Here is a 15,715-nt window from a genome sequence, read left to right on the forward strand (position 1 = left end):
TTAGTTCAAATCTAGGTTTGTGGTAAGAGAGGTGAAAGGGATCAGCCTCACCGTTAAGTAGGAAAGAGACCAAGGGAAGGGTAAATTTTAGACTTGGGAGGAGGGTAAATAAAGAGACTGTTAGACTGAGGAGAGGGGAACATCCTTGGAAAGGACTTTGTGGCCTTGGTAAGTCATTATATACTTTACAACTTCAGTTTCATTATTGGTTAATTGGGCAGAAAAATTATACCTACCTTAAAAGGTAGAGAAATCAACACACTGATGCATGTGCTTTTCAATCACTTGCTATGTATCAGAGAGTTGAACAATGAATAAGGATGACAGGAGAATGAATACCTTTGAGCTGTGGTGTTGGAGATGAGTACTGCATTTTCTTTTTTTTTTTTAATTATTCTTTTTTGTGTGAGTGTACCGTCAAATCGGATCTGACTGGTACAGGAGAAAATTGTCCCTCCTTCCCCGGCAGAACATCTGGTGGACCCGAACCGTGCGCCTCTGGGACTGTAGTTGCAGCTCCTTGCCACTAAGCTACCAGAGCTCCCCGAGTACTGCATTTTCACGGGACTGCCAAAAGAACGAACAGATATGTCTTGGAGAAGGCGCAGTCCACATGCCCCTTTGAGTCAAGGATGATAAAGCTTCATCTCAGATACTTTGGGCATGTTGCTAAAAGAGGTTATTCCTTGGAAAGGGCCATCATGCTTGGAAAGGTGGAGGGTGAGTAAAAGAGAGGAAGATCCTCAACACAGTGACTGCAGCAACAAGCTAAAGTGTGTCAGAGAGATGCATCACTAACTTAAAGGCAGCATCTCTCTGGCATTTTAAAATCACAAGCTGCTCTGAGAAAGAAAGATGGACGAATTCTCCCCATGTGATTTACAGCCTCAGAAAACACCCTGGAAAGTCAGCTGTCAGTCACTTCCAATTCAATGGCAGTGCATTTAAGTTTTGTGTGTGAGTGCATGTGATGTGCTAGGTGTCTTGCCAGGGTGGGTGACTGGGAGTGATGACGATGAAGGGCCCTGAGATGAAGGGTGCCCAGGACAAGAGAGAGGTCAGTTACTCTCCTTAGTCACTGCAGATTCTGGGACTTGGTTGGGCTCTGGTTCCCATCGGCCCAGGGGGTATTCTCTCTCCTTCATCTCCTCATAGACTCTCCTTTACTAGTATTTTCTCCTGCTGTTTTCCTCCTAATTATTTCCTTACTTCATCCAGGTTCCAGATGAGTTTACTGTGGATAGAGCAGTTTGCCATCTTCTCCAGTGTAATGCAGTGAATGAATTCATGTGGCTGAACAGAACTATGGTTTTGTTCAGGAGCAACCGTTTAGAAAATTACTACACAACTTGGGAGAGACTGGAGAAAATTACGCTGAGTGAACTAACTCAGTGACAAATACTGCATAAGACCATTATTGTAGAAACAGAAAAATAGCTAGTAAAACATGCATTAGAATCCAAGAAGAGAGGGAGGGAGCAGAGGGGTGAGGATGGGCAGGGGGGAAATCATAGGGTGGCAAAATTTGGTGAGTGTAGGGGGGTGGTTAAAGAAAATGGGAAAGACCTGGTGGGGATGTGGAAAGACAGGGTAATTTTATAAAACATAATGAATGGAAATGATTGAATAAAACACAATATGAATGAAGTGAGAAACCCAGTGTATACGAACTTCGTAAGCAAACCAATATAAAATAAAATTAAAATAAAAACAAACAAACAAAACCAACCTCAAAACTATGTATAGTTTTATAACTCTCACCACATGGCTGAGTAGGTCTATGCAAATGGGAGCTTACTAATAAATAATACTAATAAAGTCTATGGCACCATATAGGGTATAGTCCTGAAAATTGGGTGTGTAAAATGTTAACATGAGAATCTGTCAGTTTTGCCATCTTGCTGGGTTTAAAATGAGTCATAACAAAGGTGGAAAATGGTGAACTTGCTACCATCAAGAAACAACAACTGTCTGAGACTTCAGATGGGAGATTCCTGTGTAAACCAGAGACAGAGAGCTGTTAACACCAGAAAGGTGGTGTGAGGCAATTAGCTGGTCAGACAGCATGAGGTGAGAGAGATGGCAGGGGTAGCAGAAACTAAGAGTCTGAGTGAGAGCAGTGCTTTCCTGGCTCATGAAACAAGAAAGTAGAGTGGTCAGATGCTGCTGCCCTCATGTCCAGGTTGTTTCTGCATGTAGGCTCTGGGGGTACTCCCAGGGTATCCAGGGAGAGGAATCCCTACTTGAGACAGACTGGGGCTGCACAGAGCAAACTGTGGCTGCAGCAGATGCAGGAGAACGTAAGCCAAAAGAGGGGGTTGTGACGCTCAAAGACTTGTGAGGTGGGGTAAAGTATTAGTGTTCTAAGGGATCTCTGATGGCTTAGTGGTAAGAAGTTGTGTTTCCAACCCAAAGCTGGTTTGGATTTACAAGATGCTCTGCAGGAGAAAAATGAGCAGTCCCAGCCCCTAAAAACCTGCTTCAGGGTCAGCTATCAGAGAAGGTTACGGCTTGATGACACATAACAGCAACAAGGCTGCTGTAACAAAAGCAGGAATTTCTCTTATAATTCTGCAGACTAGCAGTCTGGGAGTGAGGCAGGGCCACACTCCTGAAGTCTCTACAGAAAGATCCATTCTTGTCTGTCCCAACTCCTGGATGCCCCATAAACTCCTTGGCTCAAAAATTCACCTTCAGAGGGCAGTCCTTGAGTCTCTTCTCTTTTATACTCAGACTGCATTAGGACTTCTACTACTCTAGTATGGTTTCAAGTTAATGGATAATATCTTTAAAGACTCTATTTCCAAACAAAGTTATTCTCATAGGTAGCATGATTTGGCACTTACATTTTTTTCTTCGGTGGGGGGGGGGGGGGGGGAGGCGCAGGCACAATTCAGCACTTCACACACCGATGAGGAACTTAAAAGGTGGATAAGAGACAGTGATGTGCTAAAGCCAGAGAGCCAGTTACATCCCTGATGATGAAGATGTAATCATTCATTCTGGACTCCATATTCACTGATGTTCCGTAGCTTGAAACTGGACAGGATAGGAAATTTGCAAATACTGAGAGATCTGAGCTTTCCTCCCCAGGGAGGAGGTAGGGAGAGTAGTGGTTCATGGGAAGGGTGGGGCATGAGAAACCAGAAAACATGCTTCTGTGGTTGTGAAGAGAGCTGAATTTGAATTCCAGTCTCTACCATTTATTGATTTTGATCAAGCTACTTAACCACTAGATGTTTTCATCTACCTCATAGGATTGATTGATTGATAGAAAGTCTAAATAAATGAATATATGTAAATAATGTAACAAATGTTATTATTATTTTAGGAGGGAATGTTTTAGGAGAGGAGGAATTTAATTATCAAGTAAACAAATTAAGAAGACTTCCTGTTTTGAGTTGGGGACGTCCCAGGGACTGCCCTTGAGCAATAGACACAGAGAACCAAAAACACTCCCTAACAAGTGACAGCACTAAATCTGCACTCACACCATCCAATACCTTCCAAGTGATAATGTCTTTCATATTAGTTATCTCTTGTAATGCCCATTTGCAGGGGAGGAAATCAGAAAATGTGAGTAATACCAAAGTTTACATAGAGTGACAATGGCAGAATTATAATTAGTGCTACAAGAATTGTCCCCAGATGGTCATGACAGAGTACAAAGTAGTTTTTTTAGTAGTGAGATAACAGGAAGATTAAGATCTTTTCACCAGCAAGATGCGTGCATTGAGGAGTGCTGTTACTTGTAGTCAGTGGAATACGAACCTGAACCCGTATGCACAATAGCTCTGAACCCTGCTCTATCCTGAGCCAATCTCCCACACAACTACCCCCATTATCCCAGTTACTGTGTCAATCCATTTCATCTGGGATTTTCCTCTCCTGTGCTGTCCCTCCACCCTTTCAAGCACGATATCCTTTTTCAAGGACTGATCCTTCTTGACAACATGCCCAAAGTATGTCAGATGAAGCCTCAAAATCCTTTACTCAAAGGAGCAGCCTGGTTTCACTCTCTCTGAGATCTATCTGTTCGTTTTCTGGGCAGTCCATGGTAGGTTCAATACTCTTTTCCAGCACCACAACTCAGAGGCATCAGTTCCTCTTCTGTCATCTTTGGTCATTGTCTATTAGGCAAGTTGTACACCTTGTAAAACCTGAGTGGGTTTTCTCACCCACTCATTATCCTACAGCATACTCCTTGATGTGTACCTGCTCCCAGCTCTTTACAGCCACAGCTGCGGACCACATCTCCGCCCCACGGGCGGTGGGGGGACGCCGATTACTCCTCCCAGTCCAGGGAGGCAATGCGGAGCACATCCTGCTCCTCTCTCTCCCGCCCTCAGCACGTCTCTATGGCGGAAGTGGGCGGTTCCAGCCGAGGCACAACAACACTGTGGGCGGTAGGTGTGCGTGGACTCGTCCAAGTGTGCGTGTGGGGGGAATAGGTCTCACCATCAATCTTAAAATCCAGTGTATCATCAAAACAGTAATAGCCTAAAATGATAGGATAATATATAACTTGTATTTTTATGATTATGTAAAAATAAGAACAATCTGGTCAGCTGTATTCAAGTTAGTACGTGCCTAGCGATGCTCTGCCCCCCTCTGGCGGTCAGTGGAACAAGCAGAACACTCCCCGCACACCCTGGCCGTGGGACCGTGTTCCGGTCCCGGCTCCTCCCGCTGCAGTGGTGGTCTGATAACTTGGTGGTGAGTCCTCATATATTGCTCGAGGGTCGGGCGACTGGCGTGTGAGGGAAAAGAGGGCAATTTTGTCCGCTTCGCTCTTCTGTACCAGCTTGTGAGTTTCTCGGGGGCCGCAGGAGTGAGAGAACTCATTTTGAACTTCTGGGTCTCGCCAGGCTCGTGGTAGGGTGCCCTCCCTGCCCCCGGATTGTGGAGGGTCACGCGTAGTGGCGGTGGGAGCAGGGAGACTCAGGCGAGAAGTTGTTCTGCGTTCAGCCCGAGTCTCTTGATGTAGTGCCGAATAGTTGTCTGGTTTTGCCTTTAGTACATCATTGCCTACTGAGAGGTTCCGACGCACTAGCCGTGGCCATGCTTGGGCATGGAGAGGGCCAAAGGGGCATGCTCTGAGCCTGGGTGGTCTGCTCTCCAGCTTATACACATAAGTTGTGTTTATGTCTGTCTTGGACTCCAACTTGCCTCTGTGAAGGTGTCTGCTGTCAGCCTCTGCCTCCTGTCCTGTGCAGATCGAGTCCCTGCGGGATCAGAGAGATACGATCTTTCAGACTGCCTTGAGGAATGTCCCTGTTCATCACAGTGACAGAGATGCTCATCACAGATAGGGCTGCTGCAAGAGGGAGACTAATCAAGGTGAGATTAGGCCAGACTTGCAGAAGAAGTGGAGCCTAGAATAGCACTGAGAGTGAGAGAAAGGCTTGGGGTTGGATAAAGAAGTGAGTGGTTGTGTGGCTTGTTTGAAGGCTCATGGAGAACATGAGAGGGAAAAGTTGTGGAAGAAAGGGACACAAATTAGGAGTCTCAGGATGGGAAATTGCTGCATGGAGTTAAATCAGAATACAGATGTGAGCAAGGGAGCCCTCTTTATCCTTGATTTAAAAGGATAGGAGAATTCAGTGCACACCCATGTTTATTGCGGCTTTATTCGCAGTAGCAAAGAGCTGGAAACAACCCAAGTGTCCATCAACAAACGAATGAATAGAGAAGCTCTGGTATATTCACACAATGGAATACTATGAAGCATTGGAAAACAAGGCACTCATGAAGTATTATGCAAAATGGGTGAGCCTGGAGGACATTATACTGAGTGAAGTATCTCAGTCACAAAAGGACAAATACGGCATAGGGCCACTGTTGTAAAACGGGACTGACATGGGGGTTGAGGGAAGACAGAAGGAGGGGAGGAATGATGTATACTGCATTGAAACAGATGAGGGAGAGAACTGTTTAAAAAGGATCTATGATTGGGTATTATTGTCATGACAGGAGTCCAGAATGAAGGCTACACAGAGGCGTGGACCTGGGGGAAGGGATTGCATAACAATGAAAGAGTTTTACTTTTCAAGGAGAAGAGTGAATTGTGGGTATGGGGGTGGGTAGGGAGAAAAGTGCAACATTGAATGACTGGAAACCCTGTCTCTGTAAACTTTCATTAAAATTAATACAAGAAAAGAAAAAAAAAAGCATAGGAGACTTCAGAAAGGACCTGGAATTTCAGGATGAAGATAAATGAACAGCTATTTTGTTCCAGGTACTGAGTTTACAGTGATGAATAGTATATCTCCTTATCTTCAGGCTAGTTGGAGAGTCAAGAATAACACTTGTGAAAAGATAACTTGTAATTGCTGTAGGGGGAGCAAATCATAACTACAGTAGTTGCAAAAAGCCAAAGAAATAAAGTCGTTTCATTCAGCCTACCATGTAAAAAGGAACAGAAGACATAAGTAAATAGATAGGAATTGGAGGACGACAAGCAGCACAGTTCTTCCAAAATGGCTACATCTCCTGGAATTTATGAAAGTTTAGATAATCTCTCCCATTAACCTGCTTAAAGATGAGTTGCTCACGCATCTTACAGGTTTTCTTTGATGTGAGTCATCTTTGTTAGGGGTAACAAGCCAGTCTTATCAAAGACACAGGAATATGGTAAAATGAAAGGTTCCTGAAACCTTCAGGAGGTTTGGTTTTTTTTCTTCTTTTGTTTTTTATCAGGAGGGTAAGTGAAGACAGTGGCTTTTCTTTAGCCCAGATAGATTTCAGGCTATAATGTAAATGCAGCAGGCCCTAGTTTATTTAAGTATTATTTTGCTCTACAGTGAGGCAGCTTCTGTTTTAGATGCTAAAACAATTTGTAAACAATACAGGAATTTTCCTAGGGAGTTGAGTAGGTGAAGCACAAAAGAAACTGCCATGGACAGTTTTTAAAAATCTGCAGTTTGGCTTTTTGAACTGGCAGTCCGAACTTTTTGTCAGCATAATACAGGAGACCAACTGGTGTTTCTTCTGCTGGTTATAGCAGATGGTGCTTTTGCACTAAAATGTCATGCAGGTAGATGATGGTTGATTGGTAAGTTTACGGTAGCGCCAGACTGACCTCTGTGCTGTCCACAAGCTGAGCAGCACTCTTGAAGAAACAGAAATCAGCTGGAATCTGCTTAGAATGGAGATGATGTCAAGAAGACAAGTTTGGGGCTGAGGACCTTTAGCCTGTGGCCTAGGCTAGGAGGTTATGTAAAAGCTGCTTCTACATACCTCCAAGGTTCATTTGTGGGAAAGGGGTGAGATTTACTTTTTTTGGCTCTGGTTATAAAGAGTAAGGCCAGTTGTTTGGAACAATAAGAGACAGATTTCTTCAGTAGAAGGAATACCTTAGTGGTCAGAGCTGTGTAAGGATTGAATGGAAGTTTTCAAGCTGAATGAGCTGAGAAACTTAATGACTGCTTCCTCCAGGCTCATCTATAGTTATTAAATTCTGTTTCTTAAGTCTCTTCCACCCTCCCCACCACTGCCGTGATGTAACTTTGCAACATCTCTCAGCAGTTGTTGTTAGGTGCTGTTGTGTGAACTCATAACAACCCCATGAACATGAATTTGAAGCTTGCCCTACCTTGCCTGTTCTGTCCTATTGTCTCTCATATACGTGAACGCATTGTTACAGCCACTAAATCAGTTTATCTTGTTGGTGATCTTCCTTTCTTTCACTGACCCTCCATCTTTCCGAGTATGATGTCCTCCTCCAGGGATCAGCCCCTTGTAACAACATGCCTGATGTGTGTGAGATGAAGCTTTGCCATCCATGTCTCCAAAGAGCATCCTCGCTATACTTTCCTCAAAACATGTTCTTTTGGTAGTCCGTGGATATTCAATACTCTTCTAACATCACAGCTTGGAAGCATCTATTCTTCTGTCATCCTTAGTCATTGTACAACTTTCAGATGCATAACAGGTGATTGAAGTGATCATGGCTTGAATCAAATGCACCTTAGTCTTTAACATCATTGCTTTTTATCACCTTAGAGATGTCCTTGACAGCACATTTACCCAGTGTAATACTTTTTAAGATTTCTTTATTTTTTAATTTTTTAAATTGGTTTGTATAAAATCATTAACATTGTGTTTAATTCATGTAGATTTTGTTTGAGGTTTGTTTTCCCCCCCATTTTTCCCCACCAAACTCTGTGACCCTGTGATTCCCTCTCCTGCCCCCTCCCCCTCTGTGCCCCTTCCCCTTCCCTCTTTGGATATCCATACGCATCTTACCCATTATCTTTCTGTTTCTACAATAATGGTCTTATGCAGTGTTTATCCTTATGCACCTGAGTTAGTTCACTCCACCTGAGTTAGTTCACTGGGCATAGTGCTCGCTAGCCTCTCCCATGTTATATAATATTTTTCAAAATTGTTATTCCTGAGTGCCACATAGTATTCCATCATGTGAATGTACCACAATGTCTTAATCTAGTCATTGGTAGACATTTGGGCTTTTTCCATTTTTTAGCTTTTGGGAATAATGCCACCATTAACATTGGTATACAAATCTCCATTTGTGTCTCAGTTCTGTTTTCCTTGAGGTATATTCCTAGCAGTGGAATAGCTAGGTCACATAGAATCTCTATGTTAAGCTTCTTTTTTAAAAAAATTAATTTTAATGAATGTTTACAGAGAGTTTGGATTTCTGTTCATTCATTGTTGCACTTTTCTCCCTGCCTGCCCCTTCCCACCAGTTCACTGTTCTCTTTGAAAAGTAAAAGAAAAATTCTTTCATTGTTACACAATTCACCCCCCCTCCCAAGTCCACTCCATCATGCAGCCTTCATTCTGTACTCCTGTCATGACAATAGTACCTAATCATATAACCCTTTTAATCAGTTCTCTCCCTCATCTCTTTCAATGCAGTATACATAATTTATCCCATTTTTGTCAGTCTCCCCCCAACCCTGATGTCAGTCCCATTTTACAATGTTGGCACTATGCAGTATTTGTCCTTTTGTGACTGAGATATTTCACTCAGCATAATGTTCTCCAAGGTCACCCATTTTGTATAATATTTATGAGTTCCCTGTTTTTCAAAGCAGCATAGTATTCCATTGTGTGTATACCACTGTTTCTCTATCCGTTTGTTTGTTGATGGACACTTAAGTTGTTTTCAACTCTTTGCTATTGTGAACAAAGCTGCAGTAAACATGAGTGTGCATATATCTACTTGGGTTAAGATTTCTTTGGGGTGTATTCCCAGTAGTGGAATTGCTGGGTCAAATGGTATTTCTGTTTGCAACTTTTTGAGAAAACACCATACAGCCTTCCATAGTGGTTGCACCATTTTATACTCCCACCAACAGTGAATAAGGGTTCCAATTTCTCCACAGCCTTATCAGCATTTGTTGTTTGCTGTTCTGTTAAATTTTACTATTCTTACTGGGGTGAGATGATATAGTTGTTTTGATTTGCATCTCTCTTAGAGCTAGGGATTTTGAACATTTCTTCATGTGTTTGCCATCTGAATGTCTTTGTTGAAGTGTCTGTTCATATCCTGTGCCCATTTTTCAATTGGGTTGTTTACCTTTATCTTGTTGTGGTGCTTGAGTATTTTATAAATTCTAGATATAAGTCCCTTATCTGACATGTCTTTACCAAATATTTTTTTCCCAGTCTGTGGCTTCCCTTTTTACCCTGTTGGAGAAGTTTTAGGATGTGCATAGGGATTTGATTCTTAGAGGGTCCCATTCATCTGTTTTATCCTCTCTTGTCTGTAGACATGTTAAGCATTTTTAGGAAATGCCAAACTGCCTTGCAGGGTGTTTGTAACATTTTACAATCCTACCAATAGTGTATTAGAGTTCCAGTCTTTCCATATTTTCTACAATATTTATTGCTTGTTCTGTTAAATTTTGCTACTGCTAGTGGGATGAGATGACATCTCATTGTGGCTTTGATTTGCATCTTTTATTGCCAGTGATTTTGGGCATTTCTTCATGTGTCTGTTGGCAATCTGAATGTCATCCTCTGTGAAAAGTCTTTTCATGTTTTTTGCCTATTTTATAATTGGGTTATCAGTCTTTTTTTTTTGGAGGCCCGTAGTCATCTATAAACATTAGTTATGAGACTTGTGTCTTCATATGAGACCATTGCCAAATGTTTTTTCCCAATCAGTAGGTTTTCCCTTCACTGTATTGGAAAAAGTTTTTGATGCACACAGAGACTTAATCTTTAGAAGGTCCCATTCATCAGTGTTATTCTCTCCTGGTTGTGCTTTCTTTTGATTTCTTGACTGCTAGTGCCAAGGACGTTTATTATGGAGCCAAATAAGATGAAATTGTTGACAACTTGAACCTTCTTTCTTATCTATCTTGATGCTGCCTTTTGGCCTGGTGGTGAGAATTTTTGTCTTCTTTATGCTGAGTTAGAATTCCTATTAAAGGCTGTAGTTTTTACTCATATGCAGCAAGCATTTCAAGTCCTCTTTGTTTTCAGCAATAGAATGTCCTACCAGCCAATACTTGTTGAGTGCTTACTACTTATCTGGCATTCTTTTCAGTGCTTTACATATTAACTTAATTTTTGAGCCAACCTTTTCAGCATAGGTTCTTAGGTGCCAGCAACTCAACTCCAGCTCATAGTGACTCAGTAAACAAGAGATACAATCTTGCCCTATCCTGTGCCATCCTCAGGATTTCTGTCCTGCTCAAGCCCATCGTTACCGTCACTGTGTCAGTCCATCTTGCTGCAGGATGGGGAAGTGGGAGGCTTCTTTTTTCCTGACCCTCTCCTTTTCCAAGCATGATCTCTTTTTCCAAGGACTGGCACCACTTGACAACATGCTCAAAGTGACTATTTCATCCTCTGTGCCTTGAAGGAGCCACCTAGTTGAACTTCTCCAATACAGATTTATTTGTTCTTCCCTCAGTCTGTAATATACTTAATACTTTTTCCAACATCACAGTTCAAAACTATCAGTTCTAAAAAAAAAAAATAAAAAAAAAACCAAAAAAAACAAAAAACTATCAGTTCTTCTTTTGTCTTCCTTATTTAGTGTCCAACTTTTACATGCATATGAAGCAGCTGAAAAATACTGTGGCTTGGGTCAAGTGCACCTTGGTGACATTAAACTGACATTGTTGTTCTTAATCACTTTGGAGAGGTCCTTGACAGCAGGTTTTCCCAGGGCAACAGGTCTTTTAATTTCTTGACTGCTGTTACCTTGCATGTTGGTCACACGGATTGAAGTAAAATGGAATTGTTGATAATCTTTTCTCCATCTATCATTATGTTATTTATTTGGTCCAGTTGTGATGATTATGAATGTCTCTTTTTAGAGATTGTAGAGAAAGCTGTAACAATTTGCTTGTATAAAGATTTACAGTCTTAGAAACCCGATGGGACAATTCTGCTCTGTCCTGAAGGGTTGAGACCTACCTGATAACAATGACTGAGGGTGTTTTATTTTGCCCTAGACTGGCCACATTGTAGTTAAGCAGAAGTAGCTTGCCTAAGGTCACACAGTGGGCAAGCAGCAGAGCTGTGGTTCCGACTCAGCCTGTCTGGCTTGCAAGTCACTGTTCCTCACAGCATTTTCTGTTTAAAAAGGAAAATTACTTAATCCTCACAACAATCTCCACTTTGCAGATGGAGTTGAGGCTCAAAGAGGTTGTATGATTTGCCCAGGGTTACAGAGCAAGATGTGGTAGAATTGGGATTCAGCCCCCAGGCTTTAGTACCTTGCATTTCTCTCCTGCCCATTCCGTGGTGCTGCTTATGGAACTACCATTATTGTAAAGACCTGTCACTGATCTCTGTGTTTGATCTTTCTGCATGAATAGCTGCAAGATTTTTCACTGGAGTCTGGATGACCCCAGAAATTTTGTATGAAATTTGGTGTGACTGTAGAGTAGTTAAGAGCCATTCCTTGAGCTCCGGCAATGATCGTTCACTCTTCACTGCCCTCAGCATTGTCCAGCTGCGTTAACAAGGGTGCAGGAAATCAGACCCATCCTTCCTTTCCTTTGCTCCCCTCTCGCCCCGACTCCATAGTCTCACCACTGTGGTCGTGGTTTCGCTGCCTTGCCTCTGTTCCGTCCACTTCTCAAGGCCAGAGGCCATGCTTGTCTTTGGATCGCCATACGAGGCAGTGCATGGAGAGTGTTTCCTATAAATGGCACTGGATGCTGAAGTGGAATCCAGGCCTGGGCTGCTTGTTTGGACTGGTGACTTTGAGAACCAATGATTCTTCCCCTAGTGTGTGATGCTGAAATGGAGAGAAGGACCAGTAGAATGGCCTAGGCTGGGCTGGACCTGGCAGGAAGTGAGCAGGTACATGCAGATCTTTCAGAGGCCTCAGCATCCTGATCTGCGTTCCTTTTACAGGGTAGCTCCTGGGTGGGCTGAAGCTCCTGGTCCTAATCCCTGCCCCATCCAGCTGTGGGCCCCCAGTGTCGGGATGAACTGCCGCTCGGAGGTGCTGGAGGTGTCGGTGGAGATGCGGCAGGTGGAGGAGGCCATGCTGGCCGTGCTGCACACCGTGCTCCTGCACCGCAGCACGGGCAAATTCCACTACAAGAAGGAGGGCACCTACTCCATCGGCACCGTGGGTACCCAGGATGTTGACTGTGACTTTATTGACTTCACCTATGTGCGCGTCTCCTCTGACGAGCTTGACCGGGCCCTACGCAAGGTTGTCGGGGAATTCAAGGTAGGAGTGTACCCTGCCAGATGGCAGATGGGGGCCCTGAGTGCCTCTCCTCTGTGGCTTGCTGTTGGACCAGTTCACACTTCCAGAGAATGTGTGTTGGGGGTTTTTTAGGTTGTAAGGAAAAGGTGAGTTCAGAGCTCCTCTGGGAAAGGTGGGTATGTGTACAGGCACTGGGGAATGGCTTTGAGAACACCTGCGGGGAGAAGAGCCAAGAAGTCGAGCATTTACATTCAGGTCCCTTGGAGTCTTTCTTGACTCTTCCCTGACTCCACGGCTTGCTCTACCAACACCTTCTCTGCTTCCTTTTTTCTTTACTTTTCACCATTGTCTGATCCTTTGATCCTGTACAAACATCCCTGAGAGGGAGGAGTTGCCCTTGATGTGGAGTGTCCCTTTTGGACATTCTATGAATGTTTGTATGTACTGCCTATATGAGAAAGAGGAGGTCGGGGCACACCAGGCTGTTAGTGTTGAATTTTGCCTTTGTACAGAATCTCAGTATTTCACTTTATCAATCAATAAATGGGCATTTTTTCCAGTTCTGAAAAGTAACACAAGAATCTTTTTTTTTCTAAAAGGCACAAGCTCTGGGGTCACAGGAGGAGGATTACCTGCCTGTTTTCCCACACTGTGTGCTCATTGCAGGGGTTTGCCTAGTGTCACTTGGGACCCTGTCATAGGCCACGTCCTAGTGAGAAAGCTAGCTCCCTTCGTTCCTCTGGGACCTCTGAACTCAGAAGAGGGTTCCCAGTCACCCTTCAAGGGAGGAAGTGCTGTCTCACCCCTAGTGCATGTCTGTGTAAGGTATGCGGGGTAGTGGGGTCAAGAGCATGGTTGAATCTACCAGCTGCTCTGTGGGAGAAGGTTATGGCAATCTGCTTTTATAGATTTATTACCTTGGAAATCCTATGGGCAGTTTGTTCTTTCCAATAGGCCCTGCCACTGTGCGTCACTGAGTTGACTCAATATCAGTCGGTTTGTTTTTTTCTTTTTTATTTTCCTTTTAAATGGAAGGGCTAATAGTACCCACCTCACCTAGTTTTAAATGAGTCAGATGTCTCAATTGCTTGGAACAGCCTGGAACACAGTGAGCATATTGAAGTTAGCCATTGTTATTATTAGTCAAGATCATGTAACTTGATGGATAGTTAAACATTTGAGGGAGTATTTCTGGGTTGGCAGTAACTCAGTTGGACAGGTACTTCTTTAAGATCCTGTCTGCCCGAGGAGAATGATGGTAGGGGTCACCTATGCCCCAGGGGGAATTGTAGGGACCCGGGGTCTTAATTGCTCTTTAGAGAAGAGGTAGAAGCAACCAGATCTGGTCTGTCTGTCCACACCCCTACTTCATTCTCTTCCTTAGTTTCTTTAGGCCTTACAGTCTTCCTTTGCTGCTTGCCCCTTCTTAGAACGAGACTGAATTTGGACTGTCATATACAGATTAGGGTAGAAGACTGTGTGTTAAATTTTCAGGGCAGAAGGGAAATAACAGTTTGCCTGGGACGGAGACAATGGAGAGATCATGATTTTCAAGAAAAGTTTTAATGATAGGGACACCAGGGGTGGAGTTTTAGGGGAAGAAGGACCTAAAGTAAATGTGAAAAGCATAGATTTTGAAATATGACATCTATTTTTGAATTAAAATCTTGGCCTTGTTGTTCACTGGCAGTGTAACTTTTGGCAGAGTTACCTTTATGTCTCTGAGCCTCATTTTGCCTCAGTGAAATGGAGATAGTTTACTTACCTCATAGACTTGTTGAGAGGAGCCAGTAGGGAAATTATCATGTCTGGCACAGAGGAGTGCTTAAAAATGGTAGTGATTTCTATACCAGAGTATAACAGAACTGGAGGATTTGGGAAAGGAGACAGAATTTGTTTGCTTGCTTAACACCCAATTTCAGGGTTGAAGTTTGCTGTCATTCACACAAATCTTTTCTTCTGTTTGGGCCTCTGTTCCCTACTGCCTTGAGGGACTGACATGGATGGGCTGGGTGCTTCCCTGGGGTGTAGGTAGCAGGCCTACACCAGATGAAAATGCTTGAGAGTTCTTGGCCTGCTCACCTGTTTCCCTTCTCTCCCAGGATGCCTTGCGCAACTCTGGTGGTGATGGGCTGGGGCAGATGTCCCTGGAGTTCTACCAGAAGAAGAAGTCGCGTTGGCCTTTCCCGGACGAGTGCATCCCATGGGAAGTGTGGACTGTCAAGGTGCATGTGGTGGCCCTGGCCACAGAGCAGGAGCGACAGATATGCCGGGAGAAGGTGGGTGAGAAGCTCTGTGAGAAGATCATCAACATTGTGGAGGTGATGAACCGGCATGAGTATCTGCCCAAGATGCCCACGCAGTCAGAGGTGGACAACGTGTTTGACACAGGCTTGCGGGACGTGCAGCCCTATCTCTACAAGATCTCCTTCCAAATCACCGACGCCCTGGGGACCTCAGTCACTACCACCATGCGCAGGCTTATCAAAGACACCCTTGCTCTCTAGGGCTCAGGAGGGCCTTGGCATTCCTTTACAGCTCCCAGACCATGCCTTCTGGGGATGATACTGTTGAGGCCCTTGAGGCTCTGGAAACCTGCTCTGGGTCCTTGGATGAGACGGAGGAGGGGCATCCCCCCTCTTCATGTTCTGTAGTCACCAGTCTTTCTGGTCCTTGTTTGCTGATGATCAAGTAAGTCCAGCCTAACTCTGTCTCTCCACACCTGTTCCTTCCCCACTGTACAGAAGAGCCCCTACGAAGGATGGTGAATAAAACTGAGAATGTGAGATTGGGTTGCACAATCTCTTCTTGAGCTGTGTTCTTTCCTGATATGTTAACCCTTCCTGGCAGAGCTGTGAGGACACTGATGTACACTGAGGTCATTACTCCATAATGATGAGAGATTAAACATCGATTATGACTGTCTGATTTTGTGCTTTATTGAACATTTACACAGGCAGGTGTTACTCTTCTGATATGACTGTCGTCAGTCCCCATGCATGGGGACACTGGATCAGAATTTGTTGTTTTTGGTATAACTAAGCCATGCCTTCTTTTTAAGGA

At 43.8% G+C, this 15,715-nt stretch overlaps 1 protein-coding gene across 1 annotated transcript; it reads left to right on the forward strand.

The window, feature by feature from the left end:
* Positions 1–12,421: 12,421 nt before the first annotated feature.
* Positions 12,422–15,159, forward strand: ATG101 (autophagy related 101). The gene is made up of 2 exons (XM_006883850.1): positions 12,422–12,673; positions 14,755–15,159. Exons 1-2 carry the CDS (start codon positions 12,422–12,424, stop codon positions 15,157–15,159), a joined length of 657 nt encoding a protein of 218 aa, XP_006883912.1.
* Positions 15,160–15,715: the final 556 nt, after the last annotated feature.

This window comes from Elephantulus edwardii, unplaced genomic scaffold, assembly GCF_000299155.1.
Source record: "Elephantulus edwardii isolate Elephantulus edwardi_28Jun2011 unplaced genomic scaffold, EleEdw1.0 scaffold00030, whole genome shotgun sequence".
Taxonomy (NCBI): Eukaryota; Metazoa; Chordata; class Mammalia; order Macroscelidea; family Macroscelididae; genus Elephantulus; species Elephantulus edwardii.